The sequence below is a fragment of the Glycine max genome, chromosome 16 (genome assembly GCF_000004515.6).
Source record: "Glycine max cultivar Williams 82 chromosome 16, Glycine_max_v4.0, whole genome shotgun sequence".
NCBI classification, from domain to species: Eukaryota; Viridiplantae; Streptophyta; class Magnoliopsida; order Fabales; family Fabaceae; genus Glycine; species Glycine max.
In genome coordinates this window covers 16,267,900-16,290,357 of record NC_038252.2, presented here as the reverse complement: position 1 = coordinate 16,290,357, position 22,458 = coordinate 16,267,900, and the positions used below count along the sequence as shown (strand labels likewise).

At 39.5% G+C, this 22,458-nt stretch overlaps 2 protein-coding genes and 1 non-coding gene across 3 annotated transcripts; 1 reads left to right on the top strand and 2 right to left on the bottom strand.

Moving 5' to 3' along the window:
* The first annotated feature begins 460 nt into the window (after positions 1 to 460).
* On the top strand, positions 461 to 1,435 carry LOC112999778 (uncharacterized). Its single transcript, XM_026126089.1, has 2 exons — positions 461 to 726; positions 1,171 to 1,435. Exons 1-2 carry the CDS (start codon positions 461 to 463, stop codon positions 1,433 to 1,435), a joined length of 531 nt encoding a protein of 176 aa, XP_025981874.1.
* A 17,202-nt stretch (positions 1,436 to 18,637) lies between these two features.
* Positions 18,638 to 18,744, bottom strand: LOC112999883 (small nucleolar RNA R71). The gene has a single exon (XR_003265101.1). It is a non-coding gene; the product is annotated as a small nucleolar RNA R71 (small nucleolar RNA).
* Positions 18,745 to 21,372: 2,628 nt separating this feature from the next.
* On the bottom strand, positions 21,373 to 21,798 carry LOC102660435 (uncharacterized). The gene has a single exon (XM_006599803.1). It carries the CDS (start codon positions 21,796 to 21,798, stop codon positions 21,373 to 21,375), a length of 426 nt encoding a protein of 141 aa, XP_006599866.1.
* Positions 21,799 to 22,458: the final 660 nt, after the last annotated feature.

Sequence of the window (22,458 nt, the reverse complement as noted above, 5' to 3'; positions counted from 1 at the left end):
TTTGGAAAGCGCACCTGTGAGCCTTGCCTCGCTCGCTCACAAAAGGGCATGTTGCGGCAAGCTCAATGAAGCTACCAGGAAAAACCATTACCCGCTTCCCTTCATGGATCAAATGCTTGAGAGACTTGTAGGGCAATCTTTCTACTGTTTCTTAGATGGATACTCAGGCTACAATCAAATTGTAGTGGATCCTCAGGACCAAGAAAAGACAGCTTTTACATGTCCTTTTGGTGTATTTGCTTATCTCCGCATGTCGTTCGATTTATGTAATGCCCCAACTACTTTCCAGAGATGTATGATGGCAATTTTTTTTTACATGGTAGAGAAATGTATTGAAGTCTTTATGGATGATTTCTCTGTCTTTGGTGCATCTTTTAAAAATTGCCAAGCAAATTTAGAGAAAGTGTTACAATGTTGTGAAGAATTTAATTTGGTGCTCAACTGGGAGAAATGTCACTTTATGGTTCAAGAAGGCATCGTGCTGGGACACAAGATTTCTAAAAGAGGAATTGAGGTGGATAAAGCAAAACTTGATGTTATTGATAAACTTCCATCTTCAGTTAATGTTAAAGGCATACAAAGTTTTTTAGGTCATGCTGGATTCTATCAAAAATTCATTAAAGACTTTTCCAAAATTGCTAAACCACTGAGTAATATGCTAAACAAGGACATTGTGTTTGTGTTTAATGACGAATGTTTAGAAGCCTTTAACACCCTCAAAGCCAAGTTGGTCTCTGCTCCTATGATCATAACACCAGATTAGGGACAAGAGTTTGAATTGATGTGTGATGCCAGTAATTATACAGTAGGTGCTATGGTGGGAGAGCGAAAGGGCAGAATGTTTCATACCATCTATTACGCTAGCAAAGTTTTGAATGATGCTCAGATTAATTATGCCACCACTGAGAAAGAATTCATGGCAATCATTTATGCACTTGAGAAATTTTGATCACGCAACAATTAAATATTTGTTGCACAAAGGTGATTCCAAGCCACGATTGATCAGATGGATACTGTTGGTTCAACAATTTGATTTAGTCATTAGGGACAAGAAGGGTTCTGAAAATGTGGTAGCAGACCATCTATCTAGATTAGTAAATGAAGAGGTCACTTTAAAGGAGGCTGAAATAAAAGATGAATTTCTTGATGAATCTTTGTTTTTGATTGCAGGAAGACCCTGGGGTTTGCTGATATGGCTAATTTCAAGGCAGCAGGTATCATTCCCAAAGACCTCAGTTGGCATCAGAGAAAGAAATTCTTCCATAACACCCGACATTATATATGGGATGATCCACACTTGTTCAAGGTAGGTGCAGATAATCTTCTTAGAAGGTGTGTAACAAGTGAGGAGGCCAAGGTTATATTCTGGCACTGTCACAATTCACCATGTGGAGGGCATTATGGTGGAAACAAAACAACAACTAAGGTTTTATAGTCAGAATTTTTCTGGTCAACACTCCTTAAAGATGCCCATCACCATGTCTTAAAGTGTGACCAATGTCAAAGAATGGGGGGAATTTCCCGAAGGAATGAGATGCCTCTGCAAAACATTATGGAAGTTGAAGTTTTTGATTGCTGGGATATTGATTTCATGGGTCCATTTCCTTCATCTACAGGAAATGAATACATTTTGGTACTTGTTGATTACATGTCTAAATGGGTGGAAGCTATGGCCACTTCAAGAAATGATGCTAAGATTGTGGTAAAGTTTATCAAGAAGAATATTTTTGCTCAATTCGGGGTGCCTCGGGTTTTGATTAGTGATGGTGGTTCCCATTTTTGTAATGCTCAGCTTCAAAAGGTGTTGAGTTGATATCATGTGAATCATAAGATAGCATCACCCTATCACCCTCAAACTAATGGCCAAGCTGAAGTATCCAACAGAGAATTAAAGAAGATATTAGAGAAAACAGTGGCATCAACTAGAAAAGATTGGTCAATCAAATTGGAAGATGCACTATGGGATTACAGAACTGCATACAAGACCCCAATTGGCTAATCTCCTTTTCAACTGGTGTATGGGAAATCATGTCATTTACCAGTGGAAATGGAGCACAAAGCATATTGGGCTCTGAAATTCCTAAATTTTGACGAGAAGGCATCCAGGGAGCAAAGGAAGATTCAACTTTTGGAATTAGAAGAAATGCGATTGACAACGTATGAATCTTCAAAAATCTACAAAGAAAGAGTCAAAGCCTATCACGATAAAAAGTTGTTGAAGAGAGATCTTAAACCAGGACAACAGGTACTACTTTTTAATTCAAGATTTAAATTATTTCCTAGTAAACTAAAGTCCAAATGGTCTGGATCTTTTGTCATTAAGAACATTCAGCCTTATGGTTCAATAGCGTTGCATGATCCACAATCTCAGGACCCTAACAGAACATGGGTGGTGAATGGTCAAAGATTGAAACTGTACCATGGTGGAGAGTTTGAGAAGGCAAACACCATCTTGCATTTTATCACCCATTGAGGTAAAAGTGTCAAGCTAATGACGTTAAAGAAGCACTTCTTGGGAGGCAACCTAGTTCTAATTTCGGCTATTCTATTTTTTTTATGCATTGTATAACGTGGAACTTCATAATCATTACATTGGGATATATCAGCTTGTTTTTGAATGATAAATATAAGGGTTTCAAATTCTTGAGAAAAGGATTGAAATAGAACTTAAAAATTTTCTTCTTCTGAAAATCAGTCCTTTCGCTAAGCGCAAGCCTTGCGCGTGCATTTTTTGTCATGCGCTAAGCGAAGAGTCTCTAGTGCTTAGCGCTCAACCCTTGCATCTCAGGCTGATTAGGTCCGCTAAGCTGGCCAAGGCTGACTCACTAAGCCCAGGTAACTTAGTCATTTTTTTGTTGAAAGTCGTGTGCTAAGCCCAGCCTATCTGGGCTAAGCTCATTTCATTGTGGCAGCCATTGCGCTAAGCCTAGCCTATCTGGGCTAAGCTCATTTCGTGGCAGCAACCATTGGGCTAAGCGAGCCTAGCTCGCTAAGCCCACATACTTAGTGAAATTTCTGAAATTTATGGTCCTGCTAAGCACAACCCTGCTGAGCTTAGCGCATATCTGTTGTGGCTATCATTAGGCTTAGCGGGCAGTCGCTCGCTAAGCTGACTATGCAGAAGCAGAATTTTCTCCAATATCTGCTAAGCGGCCCCATGTTTCTAAGCGGTAGTGTTTATTTTGTGAAGGTGCGCTAAGCAGACCATGTCCCGCTAAGCCGCCAGTGTTTTTTTTTTCTCAATCTTATTTTTCTATTTTTCAATTTGAATAACTTGTGGTCTAACTAACTTTTTGGGTTCCTTTGTGTTGCAGATGGCCTCCAGGAAGCGTAAGAGCATTGGGGCAAGGCCAACTACTTAGTATGACACTAGACAGTTCCATTCGCTTGATGCTTGGAATCGTTATACATATAACGTCTTAGGAAGGAGCATTTTGCCAGAGAGGAATGTAGAGATACACCACACAGAGTTTGATGACTTCAAGACAGAGTTAGAGAGGCGTAATCTTCACAAACGCCTCACCAACTTGGCTGATGGGACTATTGATGTTGCTTTGGTGAAAGAATTTTACGCTAATCTCTATAGCTCTGAGGATCCTTCACAAAAGCAAGCCAGAGTTAGAGGCCACTTGGTGAAGATAGACGCCGACAACCTCAACAAATTTCTAGAGACTCCTATAGCCCTAAAGGAGGGGGAGACATTACCCACCTACTCTAGGTACTATAGGTTACCATCAGACCACAGAGAGATTGAGGTTGCTCTTTGCATACCAGGGAGGGGGTTCATTTTAAATGTTGAGGGCCATTCGGGGAGGATTCTCAGGAAGGATATGAATACCTTGGCCCAGGTGTGGAGTGTTCTCTCTTACTCCAACCTGGCCCCTACATCTCATACATCAGACCTTACTATGGGCAGAGCTAGGTTGATCTTTGGCTTGGTCTCTCATATGGACAAGAACATCGGCGCTCTCATCTTAGGATAGATGACTTCCATTGCCCAGTCTAACTCTTGCAAACTTGGGTTTCCTGCTTTGATTACCGCCTTATGCCGAGCCCGACCATTAACTTGGCCTACATCAGGAAGAACAGTTGGAACGTTAATGATCTAACAGTTGCTTTTCGGGGGGCTAGAAGGGCGAAGGTGAGGCCCGCTGATATTCCATCTACTTCTACAGCTCTTTCAGTCCTAGCTCATGTTGACTCTCAATGCTTTGAAGCCATGCTTCAAAGTATCCATCAGGGACATATTCTATTGTTGCAGAGCCTATAGAGGGTAGCTCCTCCAGGATCCATCCTATCAATAGAGTAGTTTTTAGAGAGGGTAGCCTGGCCTAGGGCCCAACCTTCTCTTGATAGGGAAGGTGAAGGTCCCACAGCCCAGGTACCCCAACAAGTACAGGATGCTTCCTTTGAGACCACCATTCCAGAGCCATTCACTCTTCATCATGAGGCAGGTGAAAAATAGGTGAGACCAGAGACTATTGCTACTCCTGAGAGATCACTTGAGGGCACATCAGAGCCTCCTATTCCAATGGCAGACCTCTCCTCACCACAGCCTGCAGCTGATCCTTCCACTCCCAGACTTGAGATACCAGAGGACCTGACCACACCAGTCTTAGCACTAAACACCTCTCCTCCAGCTACTCCAATACTTCACTTGACAAATAAGGATGATGCTCAGACTCAGGGTACCTAGGATTTGTCTCAGAAATTTTAAATTCCTGATGATTTTGCTTTTTGGAAATTATTATGACTATTATATTTCTGTACATTGTTTTAGTGATTTTGGTTGATTTTTATATATACTTGTGTTTTTTGTGGATAGTTAGTATGCATGTTTTGAAGCATATGGAATAGTTTGACTTGATCTTGATGAATATGCACTGAAACACTTTTATCTTTTTGTGAAGTGCGTGTTATAAACGGATTTTGGATTGAGTGCATGATTGTGATGAAGATTGTGTCCTTTTTCATAAGTTTGAGCTAGTGTGTATGTTAGACAAAGAAAGAACAAGAATGTGAGCTTGCAATTAGAATTGTTAGTTAGTAGATAGGTTGGTTGAGAAAGAAAAGCTTGAACCATAACCGGTGAGAGTGTGATCTTAAACTGTGAGTGAACGGCTAGCATTGAGTAATAGTCTTTGCATCAATCTCTGAATTTTAGAATGAAATGTATGAAGGTGGACATGATGAAGGCCATGATTGTATATATAAGCTGTTAGTCGCTTTATACGACTAACTTTTGTATAGAAATCATTTTCCAAACCTTGTATAGTTCCCCAATTTATGGTTATTTTGGAGTAAATTTTGTAAATAAATCTTGTTTTTGTTGGACAAGTGGCCTCAAATATCTTAAGAAGGGGGGGGGGGGTTGAATTAAGATATTACAAACTATTTCACCAATTAAAATTCTACTTTGATTACAATGCAAGTTCCAAGTTCCCTTAAAGATGAAATTCTAAATAATGATTCAAATTAAAAAATCTAAGTATAAATGTAAAACAAAAATAAATTAAAGAGTTTAAGGGAAGAAAAAGTGCAAACTCAGATTTATACTGGTTCGGCCACACCTTTGTGCCTACGTCTAGTCCCCAAGCAACCCGCTTGAGAGTTCCACTATCTTGTAAATTCCTTTTACAAGTTCTGAACCACACAAGGACAACCCTTCCTTTGTGTTTAGATTTCTTTACAACAAGAGACCCTCGGTCTCTTAATCCCTTGTTGAGAATTAAAGTGAAGAGAAGAAGAAATCTCTCTTGAAAGGGATAGATTGAAAAATTTGAGCACTCCGATAATTCCTTATTAAATTGCAAGTGTACTGGCCAAGGAATTTTTAAGAGGATAAGACGATTTTGCTTTTTGAGAGGATAAGACCGTTTTGTTCTGAAAAACTCTAAGCAAATTCGTGTTCCAAGTCACATATAAATAGACCTTTGATGGCCATGTAAAAACCATTTGAAAAGTTGTGACTCTTAGAAATAATTTCCTGAAAATCTCCTCTAGTAATCAATTACAAGACTTGTGTAATTGATTACAGGCTTTAAAATTTGAATCATAATGTTTAGTAACTGCTGGTAATCGATTACCATCCATGTGTAGTCGATTACACAGTGTAAAGTTTAAATTCAAATTTGTAATGGCTGTTGTAAATCATTTTTGGCCACTGGTAATCGATTACATCCTCTGGTAATCGATTACCAGAGAGTAAATCTATTGAAAAAGACTTTTTAACTTAAATTTCTTGGCCAAACCTTTTGCTATTTCAATTTGGAATTCCCTTCCTAAAATACTAGACATCTTCTTGATGTTGTATCTTGTATTCTCGGATTGTTGTCTTGAATTAAACTTGAGAAGCGCATTTCCATAAGGCATCAAAACGCCATGATCATATGACATCATCAAAACACCAAAGTCAAAGTCTTTACTTCTACAATTTTATGGTTAACGCTGTCTCTAGAACATATCCATTGGATTTAATGATGAAATTTGTGCATTTTCAGGTGAAAAAGAGGCTAAGTTTTGAATTGCAAAAAGTAGCAGTTGGGCTTAGCTCAGCAGTTGGGCTAAGCGTGCATCCACTGCTAAGCGTAGCTTCAGCATGCTTAGCGCGAAGGAGAATCTGGCAGAGCATCAACATCAAAGCCGCGCGCTAAGCGCAGCAGGTGCCTTCAGCCAGGCTAAGCGCAAGACTAGCACTAAGTCCAATTCCACTTACTCGCGCTAAGCGCAGTGTCGTGAATTCAGAGCCTATTTAAAGCTTGTCTTGTGCAGAATTAGGGCACACAATTTTTGTACAGCTTTTACACACTTTATAGAACTTCCAGGGCACAAAATTCCACAGCAACCATAGTGCCTATTTAGGGAATAGAGCCCTAGAAGCAGCAAAGAGGAGCAGCTTGTGCATTGAAGCCTAGGTTTTGTCATTTGAGAGAGATTATTGAGTAGAAAGTGAGTGTGAGATGCTGAGAAGAGGAGGAGGAGGAATCCCCCTTCTTGTGTAACGAACTATCATTCTCTGCTTTTAATCTCATTTATTGTTAGGGTTTCTTTGTAATGGCTGGCTAAACACCCTAGTTGGGGATTTCTAATGAACAACTGATGTAAATACATAATATCTAATTCATTGTGTTTTCTGTGTTCAATGCATCATTCAATGCTTGATGTTTGTATGCTTTTGGTCTGTCACCCATTTGCATGCATAGTTAGGTGACTTTAGCATTGGGAAATGTATTGTTGCCTTAGAACTTGATTGAAGAAGGATTGAAACTTAATCTTACATGAGGGATCTGCGCGTTAAGTTTTGGTTTTAATTATGCTGTTTAGTTTAGGCCTAGTCCTACATGAGGGATCTGCAAATGAAGTTTAGCTAAATTAGGCTAAACTTTCGTAAGCTACTTGAGTTGAGTCTAGTCTTACATGAGCGATCTGCGAATGAAGCTCAATTTAAGTTAGTCTAAACCTAAGAGGGCTGTCTAAATCGGGCCTAGTCATACATGAGGGATCTGTGGACGAAGCTTGGATTAATTCGACCTGACGAGGGATTGAAGGTTTAGAAATTTAGGCTACAACATAAAACACAGAACACGATTGATTAGAGAAATATATTTCTATGCATCGGCTTGTTTGTTAGAAAGACCCAACATTTCTACCTAATGCTGTCATTTTATTTACTTTGCATTTTGTAGTCTTTAGCATAAAAGTTTAGTTTAAATTCTGTCTGAAATTATCGCTTATACATGTTATCTCAACAATGCTTCAATTCTGAACTTAGTTTAGGCTAACATTAGTTCCCTGTGTTCGATACTCGGATTCATCTGTTTTAATTTTAAATACTTGACGATTCGGTGCGCTTTCCAGTAAACCCCCATTGAAATTTCCTTGAGACATAAATGCACAAAAACTAACTGCAATGGGGAATAATCAAAGTATTTATGGCGCCGTTGCCGGGGATCGAGACTGTTAGTAGAGTTTAGTTAAAGTTGCCATTGCTTTAATTTTACTTTTTCAATTTTTTTTATTCTTTTGACTAACATAGTAGTTTAGTACATTCATTGTTCTTTTGAACTGGATAACTGTTGTACTGTTCTTGTATGCAAAGAAGATCTTCTGCAGGTGATTTGATTCCCATTGATTAAGAGATTAACGCCACTTGTAGAAGGCGTAATCAAGAGAGAATTAGAAAATTTTTGCAGGACTTAGAGGCAGCAGCAATTCCAGAGGAAGAACCTCAATCATCTGAGGCATATTCTAGTTTTCCTATTGTAGAACATTCTCATTTAGATCCTATTTAAGAATACATCATGGCTGAAGAGCCAAGAAGAGTTACTCTGGAAGATTATTCAAGTTCTAATATGCCATAATTTTTCACCAGCATTGGACAACCAGAAGTTCAAGCACAAACCATTACTTATCCACCATCATTGATTCAGTTGATTCAGAATAATTTGTTTCATGGATTACCAATTGAAGACCCATATGCACACTTAGCCACTTACATAGAAATATGCAATACTATTAGGTTGGCTGGAGTGTCTAAAGATGCAATTCGACTGAGCTTGTTTTCATTTTCTTTATCGGGAGAAGCCAAGAGGTGGCTTCATTCATTCAAAGGTAATAGTCTTAAGACATGGGATGAGGTTGTAGAGAAATTTCTGAAGAAATATTTCCCTGAGTCTAAGACTGCAGAAGGCAAAGCTGCCATCTCTTCTTTTTATCAATTTCCTGATGAATCTTTGAGTGAGGCCTTGGAAAGATTCCACGGTTTATTGAGAAAGACTCTCACTCATGGATTCTCATAACCGTTACAACTCAATATCTTTATAGATGGGTTAAGATCGCAGTCCAAACAACTATTAGATGCTTCTACGGGTGGGAAAATCAAATTGAAGACCCCTGAAGAAGCCATGGATCTCATTGAAAATATGACTGCAAGCGACATTACTATTTTGAGAGATAGAGCTCATATTCCTAACAAAAAGAGTTTATTGGAGTTAACCTCCCAAGATGCATTGTTGGCACAAAACAAATTGTTGTGTAAGAAACTGGAAACCTTGACTGAAACACTAAGTAAGTTGCCAACACAAATTCACTCTGCACATACTTCACATGCTTTTGTTGTGTAGGTTACATGATGTACCATCTGTGGGGGAGCTCATGAATCTGGATGTTGTATTCCTATTGAAGAACACCCCACTCTTGAAGTCAATTACATGGGAAATCAGCCCATAAACAATTTTAATGCAGGAGGATTTTCTGGATTCCAACATGGCCAACAATATAATCAACAACAGGGACAATGGAGGAACCACCCTGGAAATCAATTCAACAGAGATCAAGGTGGACCATCCACAAGGCCACAACAACAAGGGCCTAGTCTCTATGATTGCACAACGAAGCTGGAAGAGACTCTAGCTCAGTTTTTGTAGGTTTCTATGTCTAATCAGAAGAGCACAGAGTCCCCCATAAAGAATCTTGAGGTACAAGTGGGACAACTTGCAAAGCAATTGGCGGATAGATCATTAAGCAGTTTTATAGCTAATATAGAGAAAAATACCAAGGAGGAATGTAAAGTTGTGATGACCAGAAGTAGAATGGCTATCCAAGGAGATGATAGTGATGCTCGAAAAAAGATGGAGGAACATAAACAACAGCTAGCACCTAAGCCAGCAATTGAACCTGATGTTGATGTTGTAGAACTTGAAGAGATTAATGAGGAGACTGAAGATGATAAGGAACAAGAGATACCAATAAAAGAGAAAGAAAAAGAAAGAATAAAAGAAGAAGAAAAAGAAAAAGGAAAAATTTGAAAAATGAAAAACAAAAAGAGAAAGTTGTTGATGATGAGATGAGGAAAGGCAAGAGTGAGGCAAGCACTGGCAAGAAGAAGGATACTACTCCAAACAAAGGCAAGGAAGTACCTTATCCTTTGGTACCTTCTCGGAAAGAGAAAGAAAGACATTTGGCCAGATTTCTTGATATCTTCAAGAAACTAGAAATACTTTACCCTTTGGAGAAGAACTTCAAAAAATGCCTCTTTATGCCAAATTTTTAAAAGATATGCTGACAAAGAAGAATCGATACATCCACAGCGACAAAATTGTGGTGGAAGGCAATTGTAGTGCTGTGATTCAACGCATTCTTCCGCCTAAGCACAAAGATCCTGGAGTTGTCACGATACCGTTTTCCATTGGTGAGGTTGTTGTAGGAAAAGCTCTCATAGACTTGGGAGCTAGTATCAAATTAATGCCTTTTTTCATGTGCCGACGACTTGGAGAGATAGAGATAATACCTACACGTATGACCCTCTAGTTAGCTGATCACTCCATCACAAGACCATATGGAGTGATTGAAGATGTTTTGTTGAAGGTGAAACACCTTACATTTCCAGCTGATTTCGTTGTGATAGACATAGAAGAGGATGTGGATATTCCTCTCATTCTTGGCCGCCCATTCATGTCTACTGCAAGTTGTGTAGTAGATATGGGAAAGAAGATGTTGCAAATGGGCATAGAAGATCAGAAACTCAAGTTCGATCTATTTCATGAAGATAAATAACCACTTGACCGGAATTTTTGTTTTAAAGTTCATGTGATGGAGGAAAGAAGACCTGAGAAGAAGGTCCTTGAAGTGGGAACATTACTGGATCCTGGATAATAGGATGATATGTCAAGCTAGTGATGTTAAAGAAGCGCTTACTAGGAGGCAACCCAGCTTTTCTTTCCCTTCTCTTTCTTCATTTTTAATTCTTACATGTAGTTAAGACATCTTGCTTGTGATTGTGATTGATTTCAGCTTGTTTCGTAATGAACAAAAAGGGTTATTAAAATTATGTGTGAAGAGATAAGCACAAAATGAATTAGAAAAATTTTCAGATTGCTTATCCGCTAAGCGCAAGCCTTGCGCTAAGCTCCATCTCTTCACACCCTAAACCGAGATTTCTTGTGCTAAGTGCAAAGACCCCTGATTGATTGGCTGAATGGTTCAGCTAAGCGCACATCGTTGTGCTAAGCCCAATATCTTCACTGTAAGTTGCACCTTAAGTAGTGGGCTTAGCGTGGATGATGCGCTAAGCGCCACTTCCTCTCTGTGAAAAATTATTATAGCTGCACTAAGTGCGCCATCCAGCGCTAAGCCCTAGATTCATTTTGTAAGTTGAGCTTTCAAGCTGAGCTTAGCGGGAAAGGATGCGCTAAGCGCCAACATCATTTTGTTTCGAAGTCATTGGAAGTGCGCTTAGCGCAGCTAGTGGTGCTAAGCCAGAATCACTCACTATAAGTTGAAGCTTGATGTATGCTAAGCCTTGCATCTCAGGCTAAGCGTATATCGCAGAAAGATTTTTTGTGTTGCAGACAACACTAAGCGCCGCTGCTGCGCTAAGCCCCAAATGCTTTCTGGAGGTTACAACTTCAAGTTGGGCTTAGCGTGAGGCCAGGCTAAGCGCTAGTGTTTTAAACTCAAACGTCATGTTGGCACGCTAAGCGCAGTTGCGCCCCTGAGCATTTTTGTTTATGCTGTGTGCTCATTGTTCCTCTGCATCATTTGCTTCCTCATACGCTGCATTACACATCCAAGTAAGTTTCTTGATTTCCTTTTGCTTTGTATTTCATGCTTCACACCTTAGGATAGAGGATTTATGTTTTTGTAGTTAGCATTGTTGTTAGGTTAAGTTACTTAGTTTTGGGGTTAGGTATTTTAGGACCTTAGGTAGTTTAAAAGCCAATTAGAGGAAATGTGGTTAAAAAGGGGTGAAAACCCCTGTATATCTTTCTGGGATTCGTGATGAACGCGCTAAACGCGCCTGCTGCGCTTAGCCTATTCATCGCAAATGTTAAAATTTTTCAGATTTCTGATGATCGCGCTAAGCGGACCATGTCACGCTAAGCGCGTTCATCTTGGCTGTGAACCAAAACGATGCAAATGCTAAGTGCGCCTGTGCACTAAGCGTCAATGGTATACTGAGATACCTAGTGTAGTTCAGGCGCTAAGCCTAGCTTGCTGAGATAAGCCCCACTTAGGTTCTATTTCTTTACCTTTGTAATAAGGCTAAGCGCGCCTGTGCGCTAAGCCTCAGTGTCTTCTTGTTGAGGCTGAGCTAAGCGCCAACATGCGGCGCTAAGCCTTAGTCCTCTACTATGTCTAAAATTGTAGACTTAGGCTAAGCGCCCTTGTGCGCTAAGCCTATTCTGGAGAAAAAATGCTTTCTATGTCTTCGAGCTAAGCGCCAGCTTGCTACGCTTAGCACTTTTGTTAATTTCATAAGGCGCGCTAAGCGTCAGCATGCCACGCTAAGCGCCCAGCTCTGTTTTTAGTTTAATTTTTCTATTTTCTTAAGAATAAACCTATGCTAATCTTGTGTGTTTTGTCTTATATTTTGCAGATGGCTTCTAGGAAAAGAAAGGCACCTTCTACACCTACCAAAGTCAGATTTGACAAATCCAGATTCACTTCCCAAGAGGCTTGGGAAAGATACACTGATGTTATTGTGCCTAGGAAGCTTTTGCCAGAGAGGAATGTGGTGGTCGACTATACAGAGTTTGATGAGTTCAAGGAGGAACTCGAAAGACCCCTGTTGTTGTGGAAGAGGGGGAAACACTTTGTGTATATTCCAGATTTGCATTCCGGAGGCCTGATCCTCAGGAGTTGGCTGCTAAGCTTTGTATCCCAGGGAGGAGATTCGAGCTTAATGTTGATGGGAAGCCGTTGAAGATATTGTGAAAGAACATGACCACCCTAGCTTAGACATGGAGCGTTCTTTCCTTCTCTAACATGATCCCTACCTCGCATACTTCTGATGTCAACCTGGACAGAGCCAAACTCATTTATGGCATCATTATGAAGATGGACATGAATATAGGGTACCTCATCTCCTACCAGATCTCCCTCACAGCTCAGCATGACACATCCAGACTTGGATTCCCGACCTTGATTACAACTCTATGTAAGGCTAGGGGAGTTTAGTCTGACTCGAGGTCCCTGGAAAACTTGAGTCCTGCCATTAATTTGGCATACATTAAGAAGAACTAATGGAATCTTGATGATCCAACAGTCACTTTCAGAGGACCCAGGAAGGCCAGAGGTAAGAGATCTGAGGCCCATTACACAACACCATCAGAGGCACCATCACCTTCTTCTTCTACACTTCCTTCTTCTTCCTCCACAGAGACCCAGTGATTCCTCTAGCACCATCACAGATTCCACTTCCAGCTCCTCTCTCTACAGGTCCAGCAGATTTTATTTACACTCCTCAGATGCTTCACTCCATGTTCCAGAGCATTAATAGGGAGCAGTCCATCATCATGCAGAGCCTTCAGGGCTTGGGCTTGCCCTCCATTATGAGCATGGAGGAGTTTGATGCATAGGTGGCCTAGCCAAGAGACCAGCCTTCTTCCTCTAGAGGGGGTGGGGCCTCCACAGCCTAGGAGCCTATGACAGAGGAGAGCACTCCAGCTCAGACCCCATAACCATCTCCACCCTCTACACCTGCTCTTGAGGAGACTCAGGCATCATCACTGGATCTTAATGAAGACCAGCCACAGGAGGAGCAATACGTTTAAATTTTTGCATTATGAACTCTTTAGTTTAATTTCAGTTATTTTATGCTTTATGTCATTTAAATTTCAGCTTTTGTGTTTCAGTCTTTTAATTTCAGTAGTATAGTTGTTTGTTTTCTTGTACAAAAAGCTTGATTGAACAGTGAATTGATTGAACATTGTATGCAGTGGCTTGTTTGGTATGGAATGAGTGTTAGGAAATGATTGATTGAGCAAATGTATGAATTGAATGGATTGGGATGATTGGATGATTGTTTTGATCAAGTTTGCCGTTATTAGAAGAGAATGAGCATATGATTGGAATTATGTCTGAAAATGTTAGTCAGTTGTCAGATTGATTATGAAGGAATGCATTAACCGTATCCCAGTGAGTGTGTGATCTTTAAAATTTTGAGAGAAACGACTATCATGTAGTGCTGATTTTTGCGTGAATCTCTAAAGTATGGATTGGATGTATGAACTTGAGGATGATGAAGGCCATGTTTGATTATGAATAACTACTTAGCCAAAAAGCTAAGCTTGTGATTGAATTAATTATCCCTTGCACCCAGTTTGAGCTGAATGAATTGATTGATTGATTGAACCTCGAGCCTATTCAGTTGTGTCTATTGCTATCTTATTTTAGGCTGTAGGAGAGCATCATCCACAGAAAATGGTTCAAGGCAAATTTGTTCCAAATTTGGGGGAGGCACTGGGTAAGGATTGAAATGGTAAAATAAAATAGTATATACACACTGCCTTTGTTTTCTGTGTTAAAAAAAAACTATAAGTATAAATAAAGTTAATAAGTGTGTATGCTATAATTTCAGGTATGAAATCTAAGTGCCTACGAAAAGAGGGCAAGTATGGGGAAGGAATGAATAAAAAAATGAAGGTTATTCAATGGATGAATGCTCTCCTAGAACCTAAGCTTTTGAATCCTAGAAAACCATGACCTAAGCTTTTGAATCCTAGAAACACCATGAATTGTTGGCAGCCTAACCTCATTACAAGCCTAGAAAATCCTTCGGATTCATTTTTGTGTGTTCATTACTGTATGATAGGAGATTAAATGCAAAGGTTGGAACTCGTGCTGGTTGTTTATGATGGAATAAGCCAAAAAAGAGTTTGAGTGAAACAATGACTGTGAGGTTTTGGTTGATGATCCTTCCTTGATTTCTCATGCTTACTAGCTTATTTCAGCTGTGACTCTAATACTTGTGCTCTTATCTTTGAAAAAACTGCATGCTTGTGAGAAGTAATTGATTTAAGCATTCCATGGTATTCAGTTCATATGGTTGACGTCCTTGATGAATCAAACACCATTTTCTTTTGATTGGCCATTGTCTTTGTCACTTGAGGACAAGTGAACTGTTCTTTCTTTGATTGAGGACAAGTAAAATTGTAAATTTGGGGGAGTTTGTTAGTCGCTTTACATGACTCACTTTTGTATAGAAATCATTTTCCAAAGCTTGTATAGTTCCCCAATTTATGGTTATTTTGGAGTAAATTTTGTAAATAAATATTGTTTTATGGTTAACACTATCTCTAGAACATTTCCATTGGATTTAATGATGAAATCTGTGCATTTTTAGGAGAAAAAAGGCTAAGTTTTGAATTGAAAAAAGTAGCAGTTGGTGATGTAAGCTCCATTGGAGCTTGTAGGCCTAGGATCTTCTTCATCGATGGATTCCTTTGCTTCTTGGAAGATGAATGGCAGCGGAATGGAGAAGGAAGAGAGAGAGGAGACGTAACTTCAAGGAGAAGATGAGTCTAGAAGAAGCTCACCACTATAGGAGGCCATGGATAAGAGCTTGGAGGAAGAAGGAGATGAATGAAGGGAGAGGAAGAGAAGAGCACGAAATTTTGTGCTCTAAAAGAGCTCTGAAATCTGAAGTTTAATTTTCAAATGATCAAAGTTGAATAAATGCACACACGTAACCTTTATTTATAGCCTAAGTGTCACACAAAATTGGAGGGAAATTTGAATTTCAATTCAAATTTCACTTGAATTTGAAATTGAATTTGTGGAGCCAAACTTTGGAGCCAAACTTTGGAGCCAAAATTTCACTAATTATGATTAGTGAATTTTAGTTATGGTTCAGCCCACTAATCCAAGATCAATTCCAAGATTCTCTACTAAGTGTGCTTAGGTGTCATGAGGCATGCAAAGCATGAAGGACATGCACAAAGTGTGACTATATGATGTGGCAATGGGGTGTAGTTAGAAAATGCTCACCTCCCCCTCTAAAATTTAATTGGATTGGGCTTCTACCAATTAAATTAAATTTATTTCCCAACACACACATCAAATATTCACTTAGTTCATGTGAAATTACAAAACTACCCCTAATACAAAAACTAGTCTAGGTGCCCTAAAATACAAGGGCTGAAAAATCCTATATTTCTAGGGTACCCTACCTACATTATGGAGCCCTATATACAAGGCCCAAAAATAATGAAACCTTAATCTAATATTTACAAAGATATGTGGGCTCGTACTTAGCCCATGGGCCCAAAATCTACCCTAAGGCTCATAAGAACCCTAGGGCCTTCTCTTGCATCTCTGGCCAAATCTACTTGGAGTCTTCTATCCAATGCCCTTGCGGGGTAATATTGCATCAGTTGGGCTAAGTGCGCATCCACCGCTAAGCACAGCTTCAGCGTGCTTAGCACAAAGGAGAATCTGGCAGAGCATCAGCATCAAAGCCACGCGCTAAGCGCAAGATGAGTGTGCTAAGCGCAGCACGTGCCTTCAGCCAAGCTAAGGGCGAGACTAGTGCTAAGCCCAATTCCACTTACTCGCGCTAAGTGCAGCATCACGAATTCATAGCCTTTTTAAAGCCTGTCTTGTACAGAATTACGGTACACAATTTTTGTATAGCTTTTACACAGCAGCCATAGTGCCTATTTAAGGAAAATAGCCCTATAAGCATCATAGAGGAGCAGCTTGTGCATTGAAGCCTGGGTTTTGTCATTTGAGAGAGATTATTAAGTAAAGAGTGAGTGTGAGATGCTGTGAAGAGGAGGAGGAATCCCCCTTCTTGTGTAAGGAACTATCATTCGCTGCTTTTAATCTCATTTATTGTTAGGGTTTCTTTCTAATGGCTGGCTAAACACCCTAGTTGGGGATTTCTAATGAACAGCTGATGTAAATACATAATATCTAATTGATTGTGTTTTCTGTGTTCAATGCTTCATTCAATGCTTGATGTTTGTATGCTTTTGGTCTGATCACCCATTTGCATGCACAGTTAGGTGACTTTAGCATTGGGAAATGTAGTATTGCCTTAGAACTTGATTGAAGTAGGATTGAAACTTAGTCTTACATGAGGGATTTGCGGTTTAAGTTTTGGTTTTAATTATGTTGTTACAATAATGCTGTTTAGTTTAGGCCTTGTCTTACATGAAGGATCTACAAAAGAAGCTTAGGCTAAATTAGGCTAAACTTTCGTATGCTACTTGAGCTGAGTCTAGTCTTACATGAGGGATCTACAGACAAAGCTTAGTTTAAGTTAGTCTAAACCTAAGAGGGCTGTCTAAATCGGTCCTAGTCTTACATCAGGGATCTACGGACGAAGCTTGGATTAATTCGGCCTGACGAAGGATCGAAGGTTTAGTAATTTAGGCTACAGCATAGAACAAAAGAACACAATTGATTAGAGAAATATATTTCTATGCATCGGCTTGTTTGTTAGTGATGTGTCATCATTTTCTCCTATTTCTTAACCCTTTTTGTCACCATTTTAATTACTGATTAGCCTTAATTGTCAAATTAATTATGCAGTTTTATCATTTGGGCCTACTGGATTAATTTTGTGTTTTTAATTTAATTTCAGGAGAATTATAAGCAATTGGGCTTGAATCCAGAATTGGGCTTGGACTTGAAGAGAGCAGACTATTTTATTCTACCAAATCTTATCTTATCTAGATTTTATCTCATCTAGATTCTATTTGTTTTGCTGTGAACAATGCTAAACAGTGATTAGCGACTGGGAATTAGCGACGAATTTTGCAATTTAATTAACGATTTTTGTTTTGATAGTTAGAGTTGTTATTTTTGGCTGAATTTTTGTGTGATAGCTTCTTTTGATCGATATTTCATTTGAAAAATACCAGGAACACTTAGTGTGGCGGTATTTGAGAGAGACAAAAATTTTGGGAACTTGTTTTTAGCAAAACTTAAAACGGCCATTACTTTTGCTCCGGGTATCAGAATAACTATTATTATATATGCATTTGGGGTAGAAAAAAAATTCCCATATTGTGGCAACCAGGAAAGGGGACTCCCAAACTCCAAAAATCAGCCGTTTACTAAGTTTTTTTTTTTATTTTTTAAGTATTATTGTCTTATTTTTCTAAACTTTGCTTAGGTAGTTTTCATAGTTAGACTTTGAATTTTTGTTTGAAATTTTTTGTGCTATCTTTTCATGATTTTAGGGTGTTCCTCACAAAATTTCATCTCATTTTGATATCATTTGAGTATAGCTGTAGTTTTACCCCCTTGTTAGGTGCTTGTTGAGAAACACATTATTTGCTGCATATAGTGCATGACTAGGGGCAATCCAGGTGATTTACAACCCTTTGATCCCGAAATAGATAGAACCTTTCATAGATTAGTTAGGCATAGTGTGCATCCTGGTCATTCTGTGCATTTTGAGCATTCTGTTGAGGGTGATTCTGAATATTCTGATTTTGAACATTCCACTACTAATTTTTATACTAAGAACATGGCTCAACCTCCACCTCGTGAGAGGACTCTTAGGGAGATGGTTGCACCTGATTTCACTTATGAAAGCTTGTGCATTCAATATCCTGATGAGGGTGTTCCATATGTTCTTAAGACTAGACTAATATATTTGCTGCCCAAGTTTCATGGTCTTGCAGGTGAAGATCCTCATAAGCATCTTAAGGAGTTCCATATTGTTTGTTCCACCCTGAAGCCCCCTGATATCCAAGAAGATCATATCTTTCTAAAGGCTTTTCCTCATTCTCTAGAGGGAGTGGCAAAAGATTCGCTATACTACCTTGCTCCCAGGTCTATTTTCAGCTGGGATGACCTTAAGAGGGTTTTCTTGGAGAAATTTTTCCCTACATCTAGGACCCCTGCCATCAGAAAAGACATTTCAGGCATCAGGCAACTTAGTGGAGAAAGTTTGTATGAGTACTAGGAAAGATTCAAGAAATTGTGTGCAAGCTGCCCTCACCACCAGATTTTTGAGCAACTCCTTCTTCAATATTTCTATGAGGGACTTAGAACCATGGAGAGGAGTATGATTGATGCTGCCAGTGGTGGAGCTCTTGGTGATATGACCCCTGCTGAAGCTAGGAATTTGATTGGGAAGATGGCTTCCAACTCCCAACAATTCAGTGCAAGAAATAATGCTATTGTTCTTAGAGGATTCCATGAGGTGGCCACGGATTCATCTTCATCTACTGAAAATAAAAAGCTTGAAGGAAAACTTGATGCATTGGTCAACCTAGTAACCCAGCTTGCCATGAATCATAAATCTACACTTGTTGCAAGAGTCTGTGGTCTATGTTCTTCTGCAGATCACCATACAGATCTATATCCTTCTTTGCAGCAATCTGGAGTCAATGAGCAACCTGAAGCTTATGCTGCAAACATTTATAATAGACCTCCTCAGTAGCAAAACCAACAACAACAGAATAATTATGACATTTCAAGCAATAGATACAATCCAGGTTAAAGGAATCATCCAAATCTTAGATGGACAAGTCCTCCACAACAACGACAGCCTGTCCCTCATTTCCAGAATGTTGTTGGTCCAAGCAAGCCATATGTTCCTCCTCCAATACAGCAACAACAGCAACAGTCACAACAAAGACAACCAGCAACTGAGGCTCCTCCTCAACCTTCCTTAGAAGAGTTAGTGAGGCAAATGACCATCCAGAATATGCAATTTCAGCAAGAGACAAGAGCTTCCATTCAGAGTCTAACAAATCAGATGGGGTAGATGGCTACTCAGATGAATCAAGCTCAGTCCCAAAATTCTGACAAATTGCCTTCACAAACTGTGCAGAATCCGAAAAATGTGAGTGCCATCACCTTGAGGTCTGCCAACCAAATTCAAGTGCCTCCACCAGTAGGAGCACCTACACCTGAACCTGTCAAGCTTCATTCTACACCTGAAAAAGAGGATGAAATAGTTGCACAAAAGAGAAAGCTTCCTGATCATGAGGGAGCTAACAAAAATTTTCATGCAGATGGACCTTCTTCTAGTAATTTTGACTTGCAGCAGCCTTCTGTCCCTCTTCCATTTCCACCTAGAGCAATTCCAAACAAAAAGATGGAAGAAGTGGATAAGGAGATCTTGAATACCTCTGCTAGATGGCATCAAGCAAATTCCAAGATATGCCAAGTTTCTAAAGGAGTTGTGCACCCACAAAAGGAAGCTCAAAGGCAATGGAAGGATTAGCATGGGCAGAAATGATCTATACAGTGGCTTAGTGCACACGGTAGTCGCTTAGCCTCGATGTTCATAATGAATATGAACATTCAGCAACCTAGTTGAACTCACTTAGCGCATGTATGTTGGCTAAGCCAGTTCGTCGGGAAATGTATACATTCAAGCACTTTTGATGAATTCACTTAGTTCATCAGACGCGCTTAGCGAGTTCATCGTGTTTTCCATAAAAAATTCAGAAAATGAACTTCGTTTTCATCCCTTTTTAGGCCTCTAAAAGGCACCTATCAAACATGCAAAACCATCAAAATTACCTACACAATACAATCCTTAACAAAGTCCTAATTTTTATCCATTCTATTTACAATCTAAACCTAAAAATCAAATTGCTAACTTAATGTCTTCTATCCTAAGGTATTAACAAAAGAAGAAGCATAAATGAAGTTGGAAACTTACTTGGATCGAAAATGCTTCATGAATATTCGGTAAAGGATGCAAGATGAACGTACAAATGCAATGCGAAAGTTTCAAAAGAGAGAAGTGGTAGGGAAAGCTTTTCAGATTTTTGGGGTAAGTGTGAGTGTAACTACTGTTGCACTTCACTTAACCATGTTTCAAGTCACTCGCTTAGCGAGATAATCCGCTAAGCAAGAGAGGTGTTTGGCTTTCCGCCTCCTCTCTTGGCGGGTAGACATGGGCCCATTTGAAATTCAATTTTTTTTTTAACTGCGCTTAGCGCAAAGGAGTGCGCTAAGCGAATTGTGCAAATAAGAAAACCTGCAACTCTTGCTAAGCCACACTCATGGTCAGCTTAGCGAATATACTGCATCCTGCATACAGGGGGGCATGCACTTAGCGAGGGGTTGCTAGCTTAGCGCTATCCAGGCTGCAAGGAATTTCGCTTAGCCCGAATGGGTCGCGCTTAGCTTAATTAAACTAGTGAATTGGCCGCAAAGAATAGGGCTTAGCGCAAGTGCACTGTGCTTAGCGAGTAAACATGATGTGCTTAGCGAATGTACTCTCGCTTAGCCCAATTCTAATCATATTGAATTGGGCTAAGCTTGCCCATGGCCAGCTTAGCGAGCCAATCACCTTGAGATGCAGGGGTTTGAGCGCTTAGCACAGGCTAACCTTGCTTAGCGAAAGAAGGAGATGCACTCAGCGTATGATATGTGCTTAGCGAGTGGACTATTTTCATGAAAATGTTTTTAAGTTATTTTCAATCCACTTTTTTAAAAACATTTTAATCCAACCCCAAATATCTATGACTCATTATAAGTTGATATCCCCCTTTTTCAATGATTATAAAGCAAATTTCAACGTATGCAATGCATGAAAAACAAAATGAAAGGAATCAAAACTGGGTTGCCTCCCAGGAAGCGCTCTTTTAACGTCATTAGCTTGACGCATATACCTCAATGGGTGATAAAATATATGGTGTTGTGAGCCTTTTTAAAATCTCCACCATGGTACAATTTCAACCTCTGTCCATTTACCACCCATGTTTTGTCAGGGTCCTGAGATTGTGGGTTATATGGCTCTATTGCACCATAAGGTCGAACTTTCTTGATGACAAAGGGTCTAGACCATTTAGATTTCAGCTTACCAGGAAATAATTTCAATCTTGAATTAAAAAGTAGTACCTGTTGTCCCGGTTTGAAGTCTTTCTTCAACAACATTTTATCGTGGTAGGCCTTAACTCTTCCTTTATAGAGTTTTGAAGATTCGTAAGTTGTCAGTCGCATTTCTTCCAACTCCAACAGTTGAATCTTCCTGTGCTCCCTGGATGCCTTCTCATCAAAATTCAGAAATTTCAGAGCCCAATATGCTTTATGTTCCATTTCAACTGGTAAATGACATGATTTTCCATACACCAGTTGAAAAGGAGATAAGCCAATTAGGGTTTTGCATGCAGTTCTGTAAGCCTACAGTGCATCTTCCAATTTGGTTGAACAATCTTTTCTGGTTGATGCCACTGTTTTCTCTAATATCTTTTTTAATTCTCTATTAGATAGTTCAGCTTGGCCATTAGTTTGAGGGTGATAGGGTGATGCCATCTTATGATGCACATGATATTAACTCAACACCTTTTGAAGCTGAGCATTACAAAAATGCGAACCACCATCACTAATCAAAATCCGAGGCACCCCAAATTGAGCAAAAATATTCTTCTTTATAAACTTTACCATAGCCTTAGCATCATTTCTTGGGGTGGCCACAGCTTTCACCCATTTAGGCACGTAGTCAACAACCACCAAAATGTACTCATTACCTGTAGATGAAGGAAAAGGACCCATGAAATCAATACCTCAGCAATTAAAAACTTCAACTTCCATAATGTTTTGAAGAGGCATTTCATTCCTTTAGGAAATTCCCCCCATAGGAGCAGAGCCTAACTTAGCTTTGAGGTTCTTAAAGGCTTCTAAACATTCATCATTAAACACAAACACAACATCCTTGTTTAGCAGATTACTCAGTGGTTTAGCAATTTTGGAGAAGTC